We start from the raw sequence: 22,767 nt of genomic DNA, 5'->3' as shown, positions 1-22,767 counted from the left end.
CGAATATTTCACTGACATTCCTCTTCTCCCACTGCAGGGGAGCGGAGGGACCGCGGGTGCTCCGGGAGAACGCGGAAGAACCGGTCCCCTGGGAAGAAAGGTTTGTCTGGACAAAGGCGGAGCTGGTTTCCGGAGGTCAGGCCCGGCCAGCCCCCCAGGCAGCCTCTCTCTCATTTGCCAGCCTGTCTACCTGCTTCGTTTACACACCCCTTCGCCTCCCCTCTGGTCTTTCTCACCCAGTCTTCTTGTTGAGAGCCGCTTGGCCAGTGGGACCCCTGTCCCACCACGAGGGAACACATGGCTCATGCTCAGTGGGCTGGCTTTCTAGGAGCCAGGACTTGCCAACATCTGTGGATGTCTGATCTGCTCCTGCCGTGAACCGTGGCCACAGTTCAGCATCTCGGGGCAATCAAAATGGGGTGGGGAGAGGCGGGGGACATAGCACAGCACCAGACTTGCTGAACACATTTGGTTTGACTATTAGTGGTCCACATGGCTGCTCTGCTGGCCATGGTGAGCTAATCTAAGAGCACTGACTATCTGAGAACCTGCTTTCTACAAACCTTGAGAAAAACCACAATTTAACATAACCAGTCTGAAAGGGCAGCATTTTATCTGCAAAAGAAATGTGTTCTTGTGAGTCCAGAATTTTTTTTCTGCCTCTTGTTGGTGTTGGGTTTCCCTGTGTCTTCTTTCCTCTCTCTCTCTCTCTCTCTCTCTCTCTCTCTCTCTCTCTCTCTCAGCATGTCCCCATGCCATGTTCATGAAAAGACCACACACCTGCCTCCCCGATTCTTCTCCAGGAGTCCACACATGAACGTTGCCACTGAAGACATCATTTTTATCAAAATCCAAAAGTTGAAGTTGGCAGTGGCATCACCTAGAACGCTGGGGCTTGGACTCTCATTTCAAATGGGCCTGGGCCCTCAGGTGTCTCAGCTTTCTCTCTCGTGTGCAGGGCGAGCCCGGAGATCCAGGACCAAAGGGAGGAATCGGGAACCGGGGTCCCCGAGGGGAGACGGTAAGATCAACATACGCTGTGCTGTTGTCGCTCTTTGCTGAAACGCCCAGGAAGCGGGAGGTGGGGCTTGTGCCGGGCTAGCCTTTGCCAGTGCAGATTAGTTTCGTTCCAAACAGAGGTAACTCAGTAGTTGCTTCTCCTGTCATTGGGAATGTGATTGAAAATAGTGAAACCTGCTGCTTATAACCAGCAAATAAGTGTCAAATAAGGTTTGTTTCATTGGCGGGAGGGGTGGTAAAGACGTTTCTTCTGACGTTTTTGGGGTAAACGTGCTGCTCACTAAAGCTTGAACCTTCGGGCTTATGAACGCTTTGTGAGCACTTCCACATGGAGCTTTTCTGCAAGAAATACATGTCATTGGGTTCAAATGGAATTGGGTTTGATAAGGTCTTAAGCCAGCTCGAAACAGTTCCTTGAATGAGACATCCCAGGAATAGAAATCACTACCTTGATAACTCACTTAAAAATTGTTATTTAAAATGATCTTGCAGGATATATTTCTATGCAAGAAAAAGAAATCTGCAGAATGTTGGTAATTTTTCTAAAATAAGCCAGTATACATAAAAACTAGAAGAACTGACTAGGTTGATCTGTCTTATGATCCTAAAGCTTTACGATATTTTCCTTGTGCATATAACTTCTCTACAGAGAACTGAAGTTTTTTTGTTTTTTTTTAAGAATCCATTCCATTACTCTTAGTTTCAGAAGCAGAGGGAAAAAAGTCAAACTTAAAATCCATTCAAACTATCAAAGAAAATATCTTTCTGATTCTGTTTCTATAAATTTGAGGGCAATGACTCTTTTCACTGTTGATGTCCATTTGAAACTGTAAATTAACTAAGTAGCATGTTCCATGCATGTTTTAGAGATATTGATGCATGTTTCACATAACTTCTGAGTGAAGTAATTGTGTGCAATTCTAAAAGCCCCTATGAGAAGGTGACAGGGACAGATGTGAGAGTCCGGGAAGGAGGTGTTTGGAAAGAAGATAGTCTAGTGGGATGATCTATGCAGGGGAGGGATACAGGGCTGGCGGTGGGTGGGGGGGGGGGGAAAGGTCTGAGCACAGACCACTCAGGAAGGTATGGGAGAGTGAGTCCCATGTTTTTGCTTTGAAGTTGAATCAAAGACTCATAGATGCACAGAGTCAAGGTGACCTTCAAGAGTCCTTTTAACTCTAAGATTCCCAGGTTCAATAAGTCTTTGATTCCACCTGCAAGCAGTATCTTAACCAACAGCCATAGTGGATCTTTAAATAGGTGGGCCCACCAGTACCATTTGCCACAGGAGTGCTTTAAGCCCACCCTCTTACAGACATGGTCTTGTTCACACCTGGAAGATGGTGTAGGAACAGGAACACTGCCTTAAGCTATACCTCGATCTGGGAACATTTCAGGGACTCAAGGACCCTGCTCAGAGCTTTAGACAGAGGTGGGTGTGGCATGCCCAATGTGGTGACCTGCAGTAACGCTGTCTTTCCACAACTAGGGAGATGATGGTCGAGATGGGATTGGCAGTGAAGGGCGCAAAGGCAAAAAGGTGTGTAATCTGACATATTGTATTTGTACAGAACCCTTCCTCAAAATTTTATTGTGATATAGTGAATTTTTTCTCTTGACGACTCTATGGATATATGTATTTTTTTCTGCTCAAGAATAATTTATTTTAGATGAATTTAAATTGAGACCAAATATTGAGTCATTTATTTATCTTTTATAGGGAGAAAGAGGATTTCCTGGATACCCAGGTCCAAAGGTAAATATTCCCCTGGTGGTAACATGTTGCCATTGCTTTAGGATGAGTCTAGTGTGTCCATGGGCTGCAAATCAGAATATCTTGGTTCTAGTTGTGGGTCAGCCGCTTATGGACTGAGTGACCTTGGGAAGTCCCCACTCTCTCTAAGTCCCTCATCTGTCCAACGGAGATGACAGTATACACTTGTCATGGTGCTTCTGATGGGTAAATGAAAATAAAATACTTTGTAGACCTTAAAGTGATGTATCTTCACGATGTTATTATTACTGTTCAGCAAGCTAAGGCTAAATCTGCAAGACACACATGCACTAGTAACCCAGTGGGAAAGTAACCAAAGTCAACCCTTTGGCTGCTCTGGGAAGTGTGGTCCAGATGCCCCAGGAACCCTCAGCTACACCTTCCATTCTAGAGCTAATGTATTGCTTCCTGGCTCTCTTCTCAGGGTACCTCCGGCAACCCAGGAACAGGGGGAGCACCAGGACCCAAAGGCATCAGAGGTCGAAGGGTAAGTTTGCCTGGACCATAGCTGCCATAGGAATGAGAAGGTGTGGGAGGGTGGCCCAATCCTGACGCCTCCACCACTTCTGTGAAAGTTCTCCTTTGCCACCTGCAACCTGGCCAGTGCTAGCATGGGGTGGGAGCAAAGGAATCCTAAGCTGAAGGCCCAAGTTTTCAGGACCACCTGTGGTAAGGCTGTGTTTTCCCCCTTAAGGGGAAGCCCCGAGAGCCCCTTCCTCTAACACATCTCAAGGGTCACAAGTCCACGGTCCTCTCCCTGCATGGCACCAGGGGGACTCAGGTGTCAGAACGAGTAATGTCAGAGTCCGTGTGCCCACATTTGGTCTTGCCCACCAGATGGTGAAGCAACAGGGTGTCATGGGGTGCGTGCTGTGCTTATGAGGGTCCCGGGCTCAGAGGCAGGCCAGGCTAGCACCCTGTGCTCCTGCCTCCCACCATGATAGGACTCCTCTTCCTTAAGCTGTGTTTGGTTCTGCATTCCTCTATTCAGGGGACGTTTACTCACCCCCTTAAAATTGCACTGAGTCTTGAATGAACCAATTGTGGTCTAGATACAGGTAAAAGTTTCTAACAGTTATTTTTAGCCTAAAATATAGTTAAATTCACCGTAATTGTCCTATTCATTTGCTCAGTGAAGACAGTCAAATTAGATCAGTTACTGCTTAAATGAAGGTGGGGTTTATAAACATTAAATTGGTTGTCTACACCAACAGTGATCTAATTATCAGTTACCGATTTCTTGTGCATTCCTGGACAGTCTCATTCATGGTTCTTAGTAAGCATCTGCCTTCCCTAACCTCCCAGAGAGCACAGTTGTGGGAGATGCACATCAGTTTTGTGAGAGCCTCTTGTCCTTATATTTGAATCTTGGAGACATGGGAATCCTGAAAATGAGAGCTTCCCTGTGGTGATGGGGGGCGTCGGGTTAGATCACCTTCACCCCCCTTTCCAACGGTGGGAGCTGCGAATGTTCCTTCCTTTGCCACAACTGAACACTGCTTTTTCTACCCCTTGCAGGGAAATTCAGGACCTCCAGGGACAGTGGGACAGAAGGGAGACCCTGGCTACCCGGGACCATCTGTAAGTACCTGCTGGTTCCCATCAAGTTGCCTGTGGGGTGGGTGCCTTGTGTGTGGTCCCAGAAAACTTTCTACTATCTCCTCACAAAGACGATGTCTGCATCTTTGCTGTTATTGTTGTTTCTTTTTAACCACTTCCCTTCTGATACCACAATGAAGAAAAGAGCTCTTGAGCACGTGGCACTCTGCAGTCCAGGGCATACTGCAATTTGCCTCTACGATTCCCTGGTGTAGTTTCCTTGTCTGAGACTTGTGTAGGGAACAAAAGAAAGAGAACACACCATATTAGCTCTTGATTGCACCTTGTGGGAGGACTATAATTATGTCAGACCTTGGTTTAGGGAATACTTCCTTTGTAAAACCCCCAAGTGAACTACTGATTCATGGTTAGAACCCGTTCATCACCTGGCCACCTGGAGCCAGGAGGTGTCCCTCTATGGCCCCTCCATAAAATCTCTTCATTACCAATCTCCTTGTTTCCTTACTTGAATTCACCCTCTCCTGTCTCCTTACATTGACATTGATGAAGTTCAAAGAAGAATGAACCAATAACTCAGGAATGGAAAGTCACTCCTAGAAAAAGGTGAAGGGATTACCCTGGGTGAACCTGGGAGAAGAAGGTTGAGTTGGGTGTTCAGTGAGTAAAGCATTCAATGGGAGATCAATGTGTCAGTTACTGTGGGGACGAGCCAGTAGGAACAGCCTCATGGAGAGATACCCAAGTGGCCCATGAGGCGACTGCTTGGCCATCAGGGGAACAAATGCTGGGATGTGATGATGAGGGCAGCAGAGAGTCCCTTCATGAGTGAAATCAGTGGGTGCTTTAGACCTGGAGTGATGGGCAGGTAGGAGACTCCCCACTGTCCTCTCATAGACAGGGTGGACTGGGCTAGCAGGTGAAAGGAAGCCCTTCTCTCGGAGAGATGGTGTTGGACTGAAACTCAAATGTGTTGTTTATGTGAATTTGTGGAGCTACTCCCTTCACCGGGGGAGCACTCTTTGTCCTCCTAGTCTTCTCCCCTTTGCCCTTTGAGCTGTCAAGTCTAGTGTACAGGGGAGTCTGAGAATGAGCCAGACTGGCTCAGGTCCCACCTCTGTTTCCTCTGTCATGTTTTTGTGAACCGAAGATTGTTCCCTGCATCCTACATCCCCCATGTCAGCCTGTCCTTCCTTGTTTTTCAGGGTCACAAAGGCAACAGAGGCGACTCGATCGATGTAAGTTGCATGCATGCAGCACAAATCATTGTTTGTGAGTCTTTTGTCTGCTGTCCTTACACCTTCTTTTCTCCCTTTTAAAGCAATGTGCCCTTGTCCAGAGCATCAAAGATAAATGTCGTAAGTACCTGGCTTCCTGCTGTCAGGGGCACACTTTTATTTTGACATTTGAAGTTCTCACATGGTGGAGTGACTTTCCCTCTCTCTGTTCCCTTTGTAGCTTGCTGCTATGGTAAGTTCATTTGGGTGGTGTGACTTCCTTCGAGGAAAGAAGACCCCTCTTCCAGTAAGTAAAGTTTGCCTTTGAAACCCTCCCCCTTCCCAGGGCCCCTGGAGTGCCCCGTGTTCCCCACAGAACTGGCCTTTGCTTTGGACACCTCTGAGGGGGTCACTCAAGATGCCTTTAGCCGAATGAGGGACGTGCTCTTGAAAATCGTGGGCGACTTGACCATTGCCGAGAGCAACTGCCCGAGGGGGGCCCGCGTGGCGGTGGTCACCTATAACAACGAGGTGACCACGGAGATCCGGTTTGCCGACTCCAAGAAGAAGTCCGTCCTCCTGGACAGGATCAAGAACCTTCAGGTGGCTCTGACGTCCAAGCAGCAGAGCCTGGAGACTGCCATGTCCTTTGTGGCCAGAAACACGTTCAAGCGAGTGAGGAATGGATTTCTGATGAGGAAAGTGGCCATTTTCTTCAGCAATAAGCCCACGAGGGCATCCCCACAGCTCAGGGAGGCTGTGCTGAAGCTGTCGGATGCCGGCATCACGCCCTTGTTCCTCACCAGCCAGGAGGACCGGCAGCTGGTCAATGCCCTGCAGGTCTGTGCCCGCTGCTCTGTGACACCTCCTGTTGTCCTTCTTGGGTTCTGGGAAGGTTCTCAGGCATGCTCCTGCCCCCCATGGTGTATCCATGACACACAGTTTCTAGAAGGTCCTGGAGGATGCTGGTATGCTGAGAACTTCTCTAGTGGGGTTTCCAGGACAGCCTCTGGCTCCGGCATCAGGTCCTAGGCTCCCTCCTCACGTGTTGGAAGGGAATCTCCCAGGGTGATCCTAGAGTCTTCCATCTCCTAGTGAGGTCCCCAGACATTTGTGAGTCCAGCTCCCGAGGGTGTACCACTGCTCAAACCTTTCTTCAGCTGGGCTGGCATCCAAGGGTCAGCTTGTGACACGGAAAAGGCACCCTTGTCATTTGCTTGAATAACTTGTTTGTTACACTTAATCAATGATTATTTTCTCATTGTAAATTCTGGGCTTCCTGTTCAAGGGGGTGGATGGTGGGCACGAAGGGAGAGCTGGACCAGGAGTGAGGAGGCCCTGGGTATGTTATCAGTCTATCCAGCATCTGGCTTTAGGTCTCTTACAGTAATGTGGTCACCTAATTTCACCTCTCCGTGGCTTAGGTTTCTTACCTGTAGAAGGTGAGGCAGGGTTGAGACGGGCTCCAACATTTGTCCTTCCAAGCTGGACATTCTATGGTTTCCCATTGTCTGTGTCAGCGAGAGGCAGCTGGGTCATTGCCACCATTTCTCAGGGTTTATTCTCCAAACTGCAGGCCAGTTGGGGCCCAGAGCACCAGGCATGGGATCCTGCATGGGCCACCAGCCGTGCGCTCTTGTAAGGGGCATGCTGTGTGGGCCAAGGGACTCAGGACCACACTTGTGTCTAACTACATAGTTCCGCAAGTTTGAAAAATGAATTATTCATTCATTGATTGAACTTAATTATTCACTAAATAAACAGTTAGTGCTGTGGTGGGCGGAAATTATGAATCTTCTAGAAATGATTTAATCACTGCTTTATCATTAAATCCCTTTCGAGACCTGGGAGAGAGATGAAGGAATGGAGCTAGTGTTTCCCAGTTGTTACTATTATTGTAGAAAATTATGATATTATTTAAGCCCCCACTATTCGATAAAGGCTAGACCAGGCATTTTACATACATTACCAAACTTAATCCCTCAAATAATTCTGTTGAGAATTTACTGTCATCTCATTTTACAGCCAAGGAAACTGAACCCCAGAGAGCTTAAATAATCTTGCTTCAGGTCTGGCAGAAAGTGCAGGAGTGGGATTCAAACTCCAGCTCATTTCAGCAGAAGAAAACCTGTGTTTTTCTATTAAACTCAGTGCCTCTTCTAACCTCCTCTCTAAAACAGTGAGAAGATACTGATCCTCTGGGAAGTTTGTTTTATGGATGTGACTCTAATTTATTGTTCAGCTATATTTTGTAAGTAGTTACTGATTTTGAACATTCCTACTGAGTGTTTCCTTTTATTTTGACCAGATCAATAACACAGCTGTGGGGCATGCACTGGTCCTGCCTGCCAGGAGGGACCTCACAGACTTCCTGAAAAAAGTCTTGACTTGTCACGTTTGCTTGGGTAAGGTGCTTCTCCAACGGGCACATCTGTCCAGTTGCAACTGCAGAACATACAGTCCATGGAGGGACATTTGAGCAAATACCTGTCATCTGGGTAAAGGGCTTGAGTTAAGTGAAGATTCATGGAGCCTGTTATTTACCGTGTAGACACTACATGGTAGTTTACATGTTTAAAGTAGAACCTCAAAACAGAGCTTCTCTTAGATGGAAAATGATTCATTTTATAGGTAATGAAGGAGAACCTGGGTTCTACTTCAATTTTGACGTTGGAGCCTAGATTTTAATGATCTGGCTTTGGGACTTTCTAGAGTATATTTCTTCAAACAGTGGCAAAAAAAGTAAGGTTCCTTTCCTTCCCTCCCCTCCCTATCCTTTTCCTCCTCTTCCCTCCCCTCTCCTAACCTCCCCTTCTCTTCCCTCCCTCCTCCTCTCCTTTCCTTCCTTCCTTCCTTCCTTCCTTCCTTCCTTCCTTCCTTCCTTCCTTCCTTCCTTCCTTCCTTTTTAATGCCAATGCCACAGAATACCAACAGAATTTAACTTGTTTTATTTAATAAGTATTCTATGATGAAAATGGGAATCCGGCCACAACAATATTGACAAGATATAAATAGGTTTCTACATTCTGTGCTAGTTTCAGCTGTCCGGGCTCCCAGCAGATTGATTGGTCATATCTCGCTGTGGAGTCCTGCTATAAATGGCTACCATGCTTCTTTCTAGACATCTGCAACATCGACCCATCCTGTGGATTCGGCAGCTGGAGGCCTTCCTTCAGGGACCGGCGAGCAGCGGGCAGCGATGTGGACATCGACATGGCTTTCATCTTAGACAGCTCTGAGTCCACCACTCTGTTCCAATTCAATGAGATGAAGAAGTACATAGGGTACCTGGTCAGACAGCTGGACCTGAGCCCCGACCCCAAGGCTTCCCAGCACTTTGCCCGAGTGGCCGTGGTGCAGCATGCACCCTATGAGTCCATGGGCAATGCCAGTGTGCCACCTGTAAAGGTGGAATTCTCCCTGACTGACTATGGCTCCAAGGAGAAGCTAATGGATGCCCTGGGCAACAGGATGGTACAGCTGCAGGGATCCAGGTCCTTGGGCCGTGCCATTGACTACACCATAGATCATGTCTTTGAAAATGCGCCCAACCCACGGGACCTGAAAATCGTGGTTCTGATGCTGACGGGGGAGGTACAGAAGCAACAGCTGGAGGAGGCCCAGAGAGCCATCCTGCAGGCCAAGTGCAAGGGCTACTTCTTTGTGATTCTGGGCATTGGCAGGAAGGTCAACGTCAAGGAGGTATACAGCTTCGCCAGCGAGCCAAGTGATGTCTTCTTCAAGCTCGTGGATAAGTCCACTGAGCTCAACGAGGAGCCTCTCATGCGCTTTGGGAGGCTGTTGCCGTCTTTTGTCAGCAGTAAGTCCTGAGTCAGCATCGTGGGCCGGGCTTTCTGCCAGCCCACGCCCTCGGGCAATGGGGGGGGTGGAAGGGCATAGGCATGGGAAAGACAACTAGTGTAATGATGTTTACTCTTTCATTCATTCAATAGGTAGATATCAACACCCACAAGTCCCAGGCACACTTTAAGTTGCCAGGGTTGGCAGTGAGCACACAGACAGAGACCTTGTCCTTGTTCACTTGTTTCTTCAACCAAGTTCCATTGGGCACCTCCCAGCCATAGACAGTGTCCCTGAGAGTTTACAGTCCAGATGACACATGGGTCAAGTGCACATTTATTATGTATGATGTAATATCCTGGCATGTCACAGAGAAGTATAAGCTGATGGGGCTCATGGAAGCTTCTAGAAGAAGTTGCCACCAACCCCACCCTTGGAAACTTCTGGGTCTTTGCTGATGTGGCTCTCCCAGAGTGCCCTCCACCTCTGCTTCAACAGCAAATCCACATTCATCTTCAAAACTCACCTCCAATTGCCCCTGCTCACCATGGATGTCCCCACTCCCAAGGCTTATTTGTCATTAATCTGGATGCCACACTTACCGCATTTATCGCATGGCCCATTGGTCATCCATTGATGGGATCTATGATCACAGAGGACTGCATGGTCCTGGAGAAAGTGTTTCTTGTTGTTTTTTTTTTAAATATATTTTTATTGATTTCAGAGAGGAAGAAAGAGGGAGAGAGAAATAGAAACATCAATGATGAGAGAGAATCATTGATCGGCTGCCTCCTGCATGCTCCCTACTGGGGATTGAGCCCGCAACCCGGGCATATGCCCTTGACCAGAATCGAACTTGGGACCCTTCAGTCAGCAGGCCAATGCTCTATCCACTGAGCCAAACCGGGTAGGGCGAGAAAGTGTTTAACTCACTGTGTTCCCTTGAGCCTGGCACAGTGCTGGGCTCAGAGTTGTCACAGGAAGGTACACTGTATTTAACATATGAGAGAGATGTATAAAGTACGAATAAACATGCATATATGGAGAGTTTATTATTCAGGGTAAGGTCTAGTCCCTGAAAACAGCAGTCACTTTTGTGAAGCCTGTGCCCCAAAAGTTTTACGGGAGAACATATGAAACAAAGGTAAGGCAGCAAGTTCACCCAGGCCATCATCACTAACTGCAGAAGATGGAAAAAAAACAAACCCAAAACACTTGTTAAACACAGCATTGAGAAAATATTAAATGTAACTTGGTTATAGTTTGATGTTTGAGGGTTTGGAACTGTTAAGTTCTGCACTTGAGTTTTCTCTTATTCCTATCTTCCTGATCACATTGAGTAAATATTATCTTTAACTAAATCACCCAAATATTGCCAAATACAACATATTGGCTTAATAGGTTTTATGGATCAAGTACCATTATACTTAGTGTTTAAAACTCACTGGACTTGACTGGAAGAATTAATTAAGTCAACAAATATTTATGGACTAAACACTATGTGATTCATTGAACTCATTAGCATATTAATTTTAATTTGCAAGGGATTTGCATACACTTAATTTTTTTTTCTATTTCTCTCTAGGTGAAAATGCTTTTTATTTGTCCCCTGATATCAGGAAACAGTGCAGTTGGTTCCAAGGGGACCAACCGGCAAAGACTCTTGTGAAATTTGGTCACAAACAAGTGTAAGTGATTATAATAATTGTCCCACAAATTACAGTGCTAGGGGGAATGCCGAGGTCCTCCAATGCTTAACATTATGGGGTGAGGACATAAAAATTCAGAAAATGTGACTTCCCTAAGGTCACGTAAGACATTTTTTTTTAGAACAGGGGTGGGGAATGTCCGGCCCACGGGCCATATCATTTGGTCTGGCCCTGCCAAGGAAATTGCAGGTGGGACTGGAAATTCAACAAATCTCAGAGCTTTTTTCATAGAAGCATAATTATTAAGTTGATAATTTTGAATGGCTCAAGAATAATGCTATAAATATCCAGATGACCCTTGGCAGAAAAAAGGTTTCCCACCACTGTTTTAGAAGAATCTGTTGTATCTTTTAGCTTTTGTATCTTTTAGAAGAATCTGTTGTATCTTTTAGCTTTTGATGACCCCAAACTTAGTGGCTTAAAACAACAATATTTTCTAATTTGAAATTCTGTGGGTTAGCAATTTTTGCCTGGAATCAGCTGGGGAGTTCTTCTGGCATCTACTGGGCTCACTTATATGCTTGTGGTCAGCTACTCATCAGCTGTGGGCTGGTGGTCTAGGGTGGTTTCTGCAGGATGGCTCATCTCTGCTCCACAAGGTCTCTCATTCTCCAGTGGGGAAGACTGGGTTTGTCCACAGGTGACAGGGCAGGGTCATGAGAGAAGGTGGAAGTATGCAAGACCTCTTGGGGCCTGGGCTAAGATTGGCTCACTGTTACCTCTGCCACTTTCTTTTGGTCAAAGCATGTCCAGAGGCCAGCCTTGCTAGATTCGAGGGTGGGAGCTGGACTTGGTGGGAGGACCTGCCACATCACATTGCAGGGCATGGGTGCTGAGAGGGTGGGCAGTTGAGGCCCTGTGTCCAAGCAATCAACTATCTTGGGTGTGAAATGATTTCCTGTAAAAGGATTGGATGCATTCAGGAAAGAATGGACTCTAGATCTTCTTAAAATGATTAATGCTGTAATCACACAGGTGATGGTAGCAAGTGGAGGCAACATGATGCTCCACCATGAAGGCTAATGAGAGGGTTGGGAGATGGGAGGGACTGTGGTACCCACAGTGATGCTGGCCACCTGGCAAGTGCTCAGTGACCTTATGCCCAGCTCCATCTGTGCCAATTCCAGGAGCAGACGGGAGAGCAGTTGGCTGTGTGACTGAGAGCCTGGTGAGGGGAATGTGGTGGCAGGACCGAGCACAGGCAATATGCCATTAATTGGTACCCTTCAAGAGAATGCGATAGTGTGCCATGCTCTCTGTGTGTGTGTGTGTGAAGGGGGGTTCTGACTGTGGCACCCAGATGATGTGTGGATTCGAATTATCCTTGAAATAGGAATGTCTGTCTTACTCCCGCTGACCTCAGGGTGGGTAGAGAGCCCATCTCTTCCTCCTACACACCCTTCTTTCCATCACCCCTTACGTCCCTCAGCTCTCGCTTTTGTCCCCAGGGGGGATGCTTCAGATCTCAGCCTCGTTAGTTGAGAATCATTACTAAGGCAGCCATGACGCTTTTCCGGCACTATGGTGCTACCCTGTTGATCTTGGTTCATAGATTCTCTTTTTCTAGCCTTAATTATCTTTATAATTCCTCTAGAACATTCGCAAAAGTTGGCTCAACCTTATCCAGGAAAACAGAATAAATAAATCTAATATTTGAATTTGTATGATAACAATTTGAAAATGTACTGCATATCACATGTAGTGTGATATATCTATAAAATAACAAATGTTCATGTCAGGGCAAGAAATGAACAAGGGTGGTTCTGTGCTGTTGTGTTTAATTATGTTGCTGTTTTCTTTGGGGACTTGAATAGAATAAGAAATTATAAAAAAAATAATCAAAACAAAACCACACATACAAAACTTAATACAAACTAAAATGCACAATGAGCCTGGAAGTGAAAGCATACACCAACTTTATAATTTTCCAGCTCAACACAGCATTTTGCTGTGTGGACACTTTTTATAATGACAGCAGCTATTAACTGATTATTATTGTTAACAATAAGAATAATTCTCATCATTTCAATATTTATTGTCTCTTTACTCTCCCCCTGCTTTTATTTGATAAATTGAAGATGAGATGTCAGATGTATTTATTGTACAATAGATGCTTCATTTTTAGGGATTATTATTTTCCATGCTGTTCAGTATGTTCTCTGTGGCACAGATCCTATAAAGGAGGAATTTGATATGCGCAGGCCTATATGTAATACATAAAACTACTGCATGCATTTAATAAGACAGCATGCTTTGCATAGCTCACTAGGACATGTCTCTGTCCATTTTAGATAGCAGGCAAAACTATAGATGGGTTGAAGCAAAATTTAATTTGTTTTAACAGAAACACACCGAATAATGTTACTTCAAGTCCTACATCTAAACCAGTGGCCGTGGTCAACCTGCCGGCCTCAAAGCCGGCCGCCTCGAGACCTGCAGCTGCAAGACCTGTGCCTGCCAAGCCTGAGGCCTCAAAGATGGCCACAGTCAGACCTGCAGTGGCCGCAAAGCCAGCGGCAGCAGCAAAGCCAGTAGCAACAGCAAAGCCGGCGGCGGCAGCAAAGCCTGCGACAGCAGCAAAGCCAGTAGCAACAGCAAAGCCAGTGGTAGAAGCAAAGCCGGTGGTAGAAGCAAAGCCGGCGGCAGCAGCAAAGCCAGTGGCAGCAACAGCAAAGCCAGTGGTAGAAGCAAAGCCAGTTGCAGCAGCAAAGCCAGTGGCAGCAACAAAGCCGGCGGCAGCAGCAAAGCCGGTAGCAGCAGCAGCAAAGCCAGTGGTAGAAGCAAAGCCGGTGGCAGCAGCAAAGCCAGCAGCTGCAAGACCCCCTGCCGTTACCAAACCAGTGGCAGCAAAGCCTGAGGCCCCCAAGCCCCAGGCAGCCAGACTGGCCACCACCAAGTCAGCCACTGCTAAGCCTGTGGGTAAGCAAGCTGCTGGGAGGGCTGCCCCCTCACACCCTCGTGTACTGTGTCCAGGGCATGTCCCTCAAAGCCTGTTTACAAAGCCATTGAAATGCAGTCACTGATCAGGGTTTTATACACCTGGGTGATGTGTACGTCTAAAAGGTGCTGGTCAGAGTAGGGAATTGTCAAAACATGGCCTGTTTTCTATATTAGAAAGAGATCTCTCACCGCATGTGAGGCTGGTGAGCTCCATGCAGAACAGGCAAAAGGGCTCTCCCACTTCCCCCACTCCCACCCGAGTCCACACCTGTTCGTTCTCTCTGGGAAGTTCACAGGAGGGCATAACCCCTCTATCCTGGAAACCCAGGTCTTAAGCAAAAGGGATGAGTTCTAAGCAGAAGCAGAGTTTTGGGGCCCCATTTAGAGAGTGAGAGCGAAAGAAAAAGCCTGTTGTCGGCTCTTGAGCCATGGGCTGTGCTTGGATTCTGGAGCCAGACCTGCCTCCCATAAGATACGACTCCAGAAGATCTGCAAGGAGTTTTGTGATTGCGGACTTTGTCCTGCTGCAAAGAGGCCCCTCACTGCCCGGTGGTTAGCTCAGCAACCTGGACAGTCAGCCACCCCACAGGCTGAACCTTGTGCCAGGCCTGTCCATGGGAAAAGCAGGCTCCAGCCTGAAGGAGAAATCGGGGGCAAGGGAGCTATGAGGCCCAAGGGTGTTATTTTATTTTTTCCTCAAAGAAAATGTTAGGAGATACTATAGAGTATCACAAGCTGTACAGAAAGGTGAAGGCAGAATGCATGTGCTCCTAAAAAGGTCATGGAAGTAGTCTTCATGTTATGAACAGAGAGCAGAGATTCCTTTAGAAGAATTTCATGTCATGCCCTAAGGTTTAATGATTCAATATGTTTAAAATCCTGGGGTTCACGCCATAGTGAACACATTTCAGATAGTACACGAGACCATGAATTTTCATAGTATCCCCTTAATAAGAGAGATTGTCAGAAGGAAAAAGGGGGAGTTATGTACCTTGCTGATGAATAATGCAAGTTTTGATTACTATGAATCATTTCGCATCTCATCTACATTGGTAGAAGACCAATATTTCCCGGGAACATGAATGAGAAATTGGTTCCCTGCCTCACCTTACTTTCTGGTCAACTGTCTACTGATACACATCTCTCAGCTTTCGTCTCTTGCCTGCCTGTTTCCATCACATGGGGTTTTATTTATCTGTCTCCACACTGTGTTTGGTCTTTTCTAGCCAAGGCTGCCCGAGAGGTCCAGGTGCTGGAGATCACCGAGAACAGCGCCAAACTCCACTGGGAGAGGCCGGAGCCCCCCAGCCCTTACTTTTACGACCTCACCGTTACCTCGGCCCATGACCAGTCCCTAGTTCTGAAGCAGAACCTCACAGTCACGGACCGTGCCATCGGGGGCCTGCGCTCCGGGCACACGTACCACGTGGTGGTGGTCTGCTACCTGAGGTCTCAGGTTAAGGCCATCTACCATGGAAGTTTCAGTACAAGTGAGTACGGGGTCCATTTAAGAAAAGTTGGTACCTGACTTGTACATGAATGCAGACAGGACATAGAGGGAACAGTTCGTATTCATTGACTCTGTTCTGAAATAACAAGGTCAAAACAAAATCCTTTATGAATGAAAGATGGGGTTCCTTGTGACCTCTTGCCCTGCCTTTGGGGTCCTGGAGGAAACCAGATCCATTTGGCCTGGGTGCCGCCCTGCCCCTGGGAGAAAGAAATAATCCCCGTGTAACCTGGCTGGGCTCGATGCCCACCACATCAGTGTTTCAGAAGCACATTTCCATGTTCAGTGAACAGAAAACACCACCCAGGGTCCCTGGCTCCTTAGGGAGTAACCAGCTGGGGGGCTATAGGCATCCATGGCCACTGCAGAAAAGACCTCAGAGTTTCCCTCCCCTACTCTACCACCCCCCCCCCCCACCATGCTCGGGCTCTGCCCTTTGTTGTTCCCTGGCTCTTCCACAGCCCCAAGGCCTGGCCCTGCAGCTTCTCCAGCCTCGAAATTACTCATGCCCCACCTCCTCTCTAAGTTCTTCTTATCCCCCACATTCTTCCTGACCCTGGCTTCTCTGGGGTATGGAGGGGGAGGCTCACATTCTTCCTCTTTGGGCCAGTGCTATTCAGATCAAAGAATGGTGCTCAAGGGAAGGGGATTCCCACCAGCCATCATGTAATCCATGAAGATAAAGAGTCCAAAGACCCTTCCACCCCAGGATCTGTTTTCTCGGCTAGAAACAGAAGCGTTTACGTGGGAAAATGAGAAGATTTGTTCAAAGCGCAGAGATTTGCTCTGTTTGCTTGTTGGGATGACTTGAACTAGCAGACAACAGACACCAGGACTCTGTGTATGGATTTCTTAGGTCCCAGTGTTTCAGTGGCCCACCCTTATCTTAATGCAGAGAGGCAAGCTTGCCTCATCCCTAAGGATTCCCTGGCCCTTCAGTGTCTGAGTTACCTACTAGTTGTAATCATTTTTTCTTTTATAGGGAAAACTCAGCCTCCACCTCCACAACCAGCAAGGTCGGCCTCTAGTGCAACGGTCAATCTCATGGTGAGCACAGAACCGCTGGCTGAGAATGAAATAGGTGAGTTATGAGAACATTCGGTCCATTAGCAGCACCAGTACAGCCTTCTCCCAAACAGTTACAGCCCTTGCATTTTGGATACTCTGTCACCTGCTGAGGTTCTAACTCTCAGAGCAGGATGACTTATATAGAGGAAGTTCCATATCCACTTGGTGTAGCCCAGCCTGGACTCATTCTGCATATTCTAAGCTATTCCTGGAAACTTACCTTGCCGATCCCCAGGCTCTTGGAGAAAATTGGATGGGAGTTGCTTTGGGCACTGCAGTCAGAAATCCATGTATTGTTAATCACTTTTCTCAGATTGGGACTAGTGTGGATTTGTGTGGTCTGTGATGCTACAAAGAGTGGGGTGTCACCCATTCAGTGATCCAATCTAATAAAAAGTGCTTAGGCCCTAGCCAATTTGGCTCAGTGGATAGAGCGTCGGCCTGCAGACCACGCAGGTTTGATTCTGGTCAAGGGCACGCACCTTGGTTGCAGACTCCTCCCCAGCCCGGGGCCTGGTCGGGACTCATGCAGGAGGCAACCAATCAATGTGTTTCCCTCACATTGATGTTTCTCTCTATCTTTCCCTCTCTCTTGTGAAAATCAATTCTCCCTAAAAATCAATGGAAAAATATCATTGGGTGAGGATTAACAACAACAACAACAACAACAACAAAACTGCTCAGAAGGACTCAAGACATGCAGATGAGGACCCATGGCAGATGGGTTTGGAAATGTCCCATGGGATTGTGTTCTGGTCCCAATTTCCTAAGAACATACCTGGCTCAGTCTATCATACCACTCTCTGTGTGCCTGAGCCAAGTGAGGGCACATTTGACATTTAATCAGGGACCAGCTGGGCATGTTTCTGGACTGGCCACTGTTCCTTGCTTCTTTTCCTGGTCAGTGGGACTCTCTCAGACTTGTAACCCCTCGCTGAGCAGAACACGAGCTCCAGTCATTCACCCTCGAGGAACTGATGACTGACATAGTCGACATGCTTTGCTTTCGAGTGTTCTCCCAAAAGATGTTAGCAACTAATATCCATAGTCCAAATTCCATGTTTTATAGGCCCCAGAGCACAAGGTTTTCCTAGGAGTGGCAGGTCATTACTTTTCAGTGTGTTGGCCACAATCAGGATGAGGAAGGCATAGCTCTTTCTGGGGTTTATTTCTGTACCCGACTATGATAAAAGGCGTTTGCTGGGGCCCAGCTGCTTCTGTACTGTGCTGGATTTCAAAGCAGCTGCGCTTTCTCCATATGTATTGCATCGTCAGCAGCAACAGCACATTATTTTTCCCTCACATCGAACTCCTGAATCATTCCCATACATTTACATCCAGAGAAGATCTACCAGGATTCCTCATTTTATTCTTTCCACTGTAAGTTTTTAAGGTGTTATTTGTTTATCCATTTGTTTATTTAAACACAGATGAGACAGGGTACAGACCCTATTTCTGTAGGGTCTGTACCCTGTCTCATCTGTGTTTAAATAAAATTGGATGGTTTCTGACTCCATACTTGGGAGTAGAGGCTTCTTGATTCTTTAATTGTTTCTAGTGAGAACCTTCTCTGTCGCTAGAATACATTATTCCTCAATGGACTTTCCCTATGTCCATGGATATATGTCTATGTCTATAATCTATAATCTATACTATGTCTACATTTACATTTACATGTATACATCTACATTGTTTCTCTCTCTCTCTCTCTCTCTCTCTCTCTCTCTCTCTCTCTCCCTCTCTCTCTCTCTCTCCACCATCTATCTATCATCGATTAATATAGCCACAATCCATACTGACATGTGGCCTCAGTCATAAGAAAGAAGGTAACTGAGTCAGTACAGGAATTGTGAAACTGTTATGCATCTATACTGGTGTGTATAATAAGGGAAATAAATGAACTACTTAGAGAACTGAAAAAAATGTTTAGAATAGTTTGCCTCTGGAAACAAGTTTAGAAATTTGTCTGTGTTAGGGACAGCCACGTTTTTCAAGCTCCTCAAATCTTTTGAATGGAAAAATTGATTGAAAACCAAGAAATTGTCTCCTCTGGATGTAAATGTATGGAATGATTCGGGAGTTCATGGCAGATTTTATAAAAACTTTTAATGTTATGGTTTTCAACTCAAATGGAAAATAGTGGAAGTAGGAATGTGGAGTTGAGGGTGGGTTGGAGAAGAAAACTTAAGTTTCAACCCTTTGATTTCTGCTCATAAGCAGTTGTCTGAGTCCTGCATCAAGGGACCTGGGGAAGCCTTTGTCCCCTGCACTGGGCACCTGAGCTCCTAGCCCACTCCAGCTCCACTCCCGAGTGACCTCCATGAGGCTTCCCCACAAGGTGCTTGAGCTGAGAGAAGCCACAAAGAGCTTATAGAAATCCCCCAAAGAGACGGGTCAGGACAGATGGGATGATAACTTCAGAGTCACTGACATCTGTGTATATTGTTTCTCAGCCATTGGTAAGTTTTCTCCTTAAAGAGTATGTGAAATGTAAAATTTCTAGCAAATTCCATGCTTCAGAGAGAGAAAATGACTGGGTGTAAACTGCGCAGCAATTTTGGGGATTTTTTGGCTCTCTTATGTGTGGTCCAGAAGGGACAAGAATATATAAACAGCGTTTAGTTAATATAAACAACACAATCTTTAAACATGAATCTGGCTGGGCTGGCTATTTTCATTTTTTCTTTCTTTTTTTAAGACTGAGACACGGATTCAGAAGTAAGAGGGTGTTTTCAATCCAGACATTTGTCCCTTAGGTCTCCTCTCTCCCTGTGACAGAGAGAAAAGAGTTTTTAAAATTGGGGCTTGTGTGTCTCTCAAGGCTCCCAGTAGTCTATTTGGATGAATCTAAACCTCTGTCCTGCGTCCTGATGAGCCATAATCGTCAAACCCAGGACCTGACTGTGCCCTCACCATTTCACGTGGTGGGCTTCCCACCAAGCAATTCACACCAGCGTGCAGACACGAGTTCCCGGGTTTGCTTCAGATCGGGGTCCTGTGGGACTGATCCTCACGGGATTCTGAGCCTCGGAGTCTGGTCCATTATGTAGTAGACCTCGTGTACCTCGGAGTCTGGTCCATTATGTAGTAGACCCAGCTTTGGTTCTCTCCCCAAGACTCCATTTTTCTTTCTTGATATCTGTCAGAACTCTGCTGACCACCTCTGCTGGGGGCAGCTCACGCAGCGGTGGGTAAAGGCCCTGTGTGGGGAGGGCTAGTGAGTCAGGCACGTTAGCCACTCATGGAAACACGTGGCACCGTCCACGCCAGGGATCTTTGTGGAAAGGTTTACGTTTTCCAGACTCTCAGATAACAGTTGACATTAGTGCCTCTCTTTCCCAGCAGGACCTGCAGTTTGCCAGGAAGTCTGTAAACAGACGTTTCCCTGAGTGTGAGCGGGCGCCTCCCCCCAGGCTCTGCGGAGCGCGGCTTCAGCGGGCAGCTGGGCCGCATCAGGCGTGTGCATGCAAACATTAACTTCCTTAGCTGGACAAAGAATGCCTCCTGCCTTCAGAGCAGCTCCTCTCTGCGGCATTTTTGCTGTTGTGAATTTTACATTCGTGTCAACATGTCTTTTTCCTTACTTGTTTAATTTGGCCGGTCACAAAGGTACTGGGCTACAGGCACAGTCACACACACACACATGCGCACACACACACATACACATACAGAGAGACACATGCAGACACATACATACACACACAGAGATACTCAGGTATATACATACACACTCTCATAAAGATTTTTTTCCACTTTAAGGTTTATTTTCAATCTAGTTGGCTTGTAGTGAAATGGACAGCCTTATTTTTGAACTATATTCTGACAGTATTAGTTGTTATTTTGCCAGGGAGCAGAACACTCCAAGGTTGGAAAACTCGGTTTCTTCTCAGAGGATTCAGCGGTGAGGGAATTTGAGAGTGGCTGGCCCAGGGTTGGAAAGGGAAACACAGCTCATTTTACCTTAAATTATCCAGTAATGAAGGAGAGCTGACATTGGGATTCCTAGTGCATTTCATTGAGTCCTTTCGCCGGTACGATTATATTTGTTGCTTATGAAGCTCTGGGTGGTTACAAAGTCCTTTTGACAGAAAGGAAACAGGCTTGGGAGCTTTCGGGAGTTCCCCCCTCACTCTTCTCTTTCTCCCTCCAACAGCCTTGTGATGAGACCTTCAGCCCCTGGCACTGGGATAGTCACCTGCGGGCTCTAATGATGTCTTTTCTCCTCTCGTTGTTAAAGATATATGTAAGCTGCCCAAAGAGGAAGGAACGTGCAGAAATTTTGTGTTGAAATGGTACCACAACGCGCAGACTAAGACCTGTGGGCGGTTCTGGTATAGAGGGTGCGGCGGAAACGAAAACAGATTCGATTCACAGGAAGAATGCGAGAAGGTTTGCTCTCCTGGTAAGTGACTGCCTTCTGAGTTTGTGGTGTTCTAAACAAGATAAAAGAGACCCAGGGCAGTAATTCACCTTTTTAAGGTATTTGAATTGCAATAATTATGGTAGATATGAAGCAAAAAAATAGATTGTATCTTCAGATAAGGGAGATATTCAAATAAAGCACATGAAAGGAACTTTCTGAATGATTAATTTTCTTAAATACTTCCTCATGTCCTCATATTTTTGCCAATGAAGAAACACATGGTCAATTACTCCGCACTAATGGAAATGTTATAAAGTCCCTGTTGTTCATAAAATATTGTAATACACATGATTATTAGGGAAATAGTATAATGAACAATTGTAGATAACACCAAAGATAACTAATCCCATCTATTCATCTTTAAATAATTTTGCTTCCTCTAAGCAATATTGATCTTGGGGCCACCCAAAATCTCCATTACGTTGGGCAATTTGATTGGTAATAAAACAGGCCATCTTCACCGAGAGCCTGGGCCCTGTCAGGACGGTGGCAGGGGTGAGTGTTCAGTTTGCATGAAGACTTGGCCAGGGGTGCAGGTGAGAGAATGCTCAGCTTGAAGGAGAGCCCCTGTTCCCAGGCCTAGAAGCTCTAGGGAGCCAGTGAAGGCTTTGAGCAGGACCGTGAGAGATGGGTGATGAAAACCAGAGGCTGTGGGATCATTTCATGTCAGTAATATGGCTTTTCCTCCTCTCCCTGCCTGTCCGCCCCATCTGTCGATGCTTAGGGCTTGTCAACCCCAAAGTCATGGCTGTGATCGGGACCTAAGCATGGCCGACCAGGGACACATACCTCTTGAAGAAGAAGGAGTCAGCCAGTCCAAGCCATCTTCACAGAAGCTCTGGGTATAGATTCCCTGGCACCGTACCATTTCATGCTTTGATTTACACTCGAACTTGGGGAGCCGTCTGCCGCACGACCTATCAACATGGTGCTAGTGTGCCTGTGGACCCATGCTCTGGTCCCCAGGCAGTGACCGCGTATACTTGCAACGTGTGTAATAGTTAGCCACTGCTGGTGTCTATGTGAACATGTCTATACATTCAAATTCCCTCTGCAGTTTCACGTTCTGCCTGATCCAGGCAAACGTAAGGTCTAGAAAATAGCCCCCAACTTCACAGCTACTTTCTATCCTTCCGCTTGGTTCGTCTCTTTCCTTCTCAGTTAAGCATGACTTTAGATGGATAGCCTGTTCTGGCGAATAAACAACTACCCAACGTTTCCATTTTTCTCCCCAAATCCTGGATTAGAGTCCAAGAGAATTTTCTTTTTCTAAAGCTTCTAACAAACCATCTGGTTGGAAGGAAGCAGAATCTCTTAATCTCTATGCACTGCTACGGGACCAATGCCTTCATTAAAGAATGAAAAGAAAGTCATAATAGAGAATATTTTTGGCATTCCTCTAATGTTGTGTTTTTTGTTTATTTTTTTGGTGCGGGGGTGGGTGGGGTCTAATTTTAATTTTAAAGTTTTTAGGAAATTTATACAAAGAAACTTTTTAATAAAGTATATGGAAAGTGTCTAGGGTTTGGTGTTATTCGTTGTCTTATTTCTAGAATCACCCCTGGGGCCAGACTGGTGGTCCGGAGTACCAACCTTTTGTTTCCAGTGGAGGGAGCTAGAGAGCTCTCTCAGACAGTGTGCCAGACCAGCTGGTGGTCCAGCCCAGGGCTCCAGCATACCATGACCACCTGGACCACATTCCTGGCTTAGGACTCCTGGAGTCTTTCTGGTCTTAAGAACCAGGCAGG

At 46.5% G+C, this 22,767-nt stretch overlaps 1 protein-coding gene across 2 annotated transcripts in view; it reads left to right on the top strand.

The window, feature by feature from the left end:
* Window positions 1-22,463, top strand: part of COL6A3 (collagen type VI alpha 3 chain) — a 73,061-nt gene extending 50,598 nt beyond the window's left edge. Inside the window, exons 26-43 of one of the 2 annotated variants that reach the window (XM_079783228.1) lie at window positions 38-100; window positions 959-1,021; window positions 2,510-2,560; window positions 2,741-2,776; window positions 3,219-3,281; window positions 4,313-4,375; window positions 5,557-5,589; window positions 5,673-5,709; window positions 5,810-5,821; window positions 5,915-6,408; window positions 7,877-7,973; window positions 8,690-9,388; window positions 10,955-11,057; window positions 13,423-13,997; window positions 15,245-15,508; window positions 16,511-16,609; window positions 20,834-20,998; window positions 21,744-22,463. In XM_079783228.1, the coding sequence (XP_079639354.1) occupies window positions 38-100; window positions 959-1,021; window positions 2,510-2,560; window positions 2,741-2,776; window positions 3,219-3,281; window positions 4,313-4,375; window positions 5,557-5,589; window positions 5,673-5,709; window positions 5,810-5,821; window positions 5,915-6,408; window positions 7,877-7,973; window positions 8,690-9,388; window positions 10,955-11,057; window positions 13,423-13,997; window positions 15,245-15,508; window positions 16,511-16,609; window positions 20,834-20,998; window positions 21,744-21,784 (2,958 nt within the window). In that variant the 3' untranslated portion in view covers window positions 21,785-22,463. Of the gene's footprint in view, window positions 1-37; window positions 101-958; window positions 1,022-2,509; window positions 2,561-2,740; window positions 2,777-3,218; window positions 3,282-4,312; window positions 4,376-5,556; window positions 5,590-5,672; window positions 5,710-5,809; window positions 5,892-5,914; window positions 6,409-7,876; window positions 7,974-8,689; window positions 9,389-10,954; window positions 11,058-13,422; window positions 13,998-15,244; window positions 15,509-16,510; window positions 16,610-20,833; window positions 20,999-21,743 lie in introns of those variants that run through there. The other variant, XM_079783227.1, reaches the window with a different exon arrangement.
* The last annotated feature ends 304 nt before the right edge of the window (window positions 22,464-22,767 follow it).

The sequence above is a fragment of the Cnephaeus nilssonii genome, assembly GCF_951640355.1.
Source record: "Cnephaeus nilssonii genome assembly, chromosome: 10".
NCBI classification, from domain to species: domain Eukaryota; kingdom Metazoa; phylum Chordata; class Mammalia; order Chiroptera; family Vespertilionidae; genus Cnephaeus; species Cnephaeus nilssonii.
Note: the sequence above shows the minus strand (reverse complement) of the source record. Positions and strands in the feature narration are given on the sequence as shown.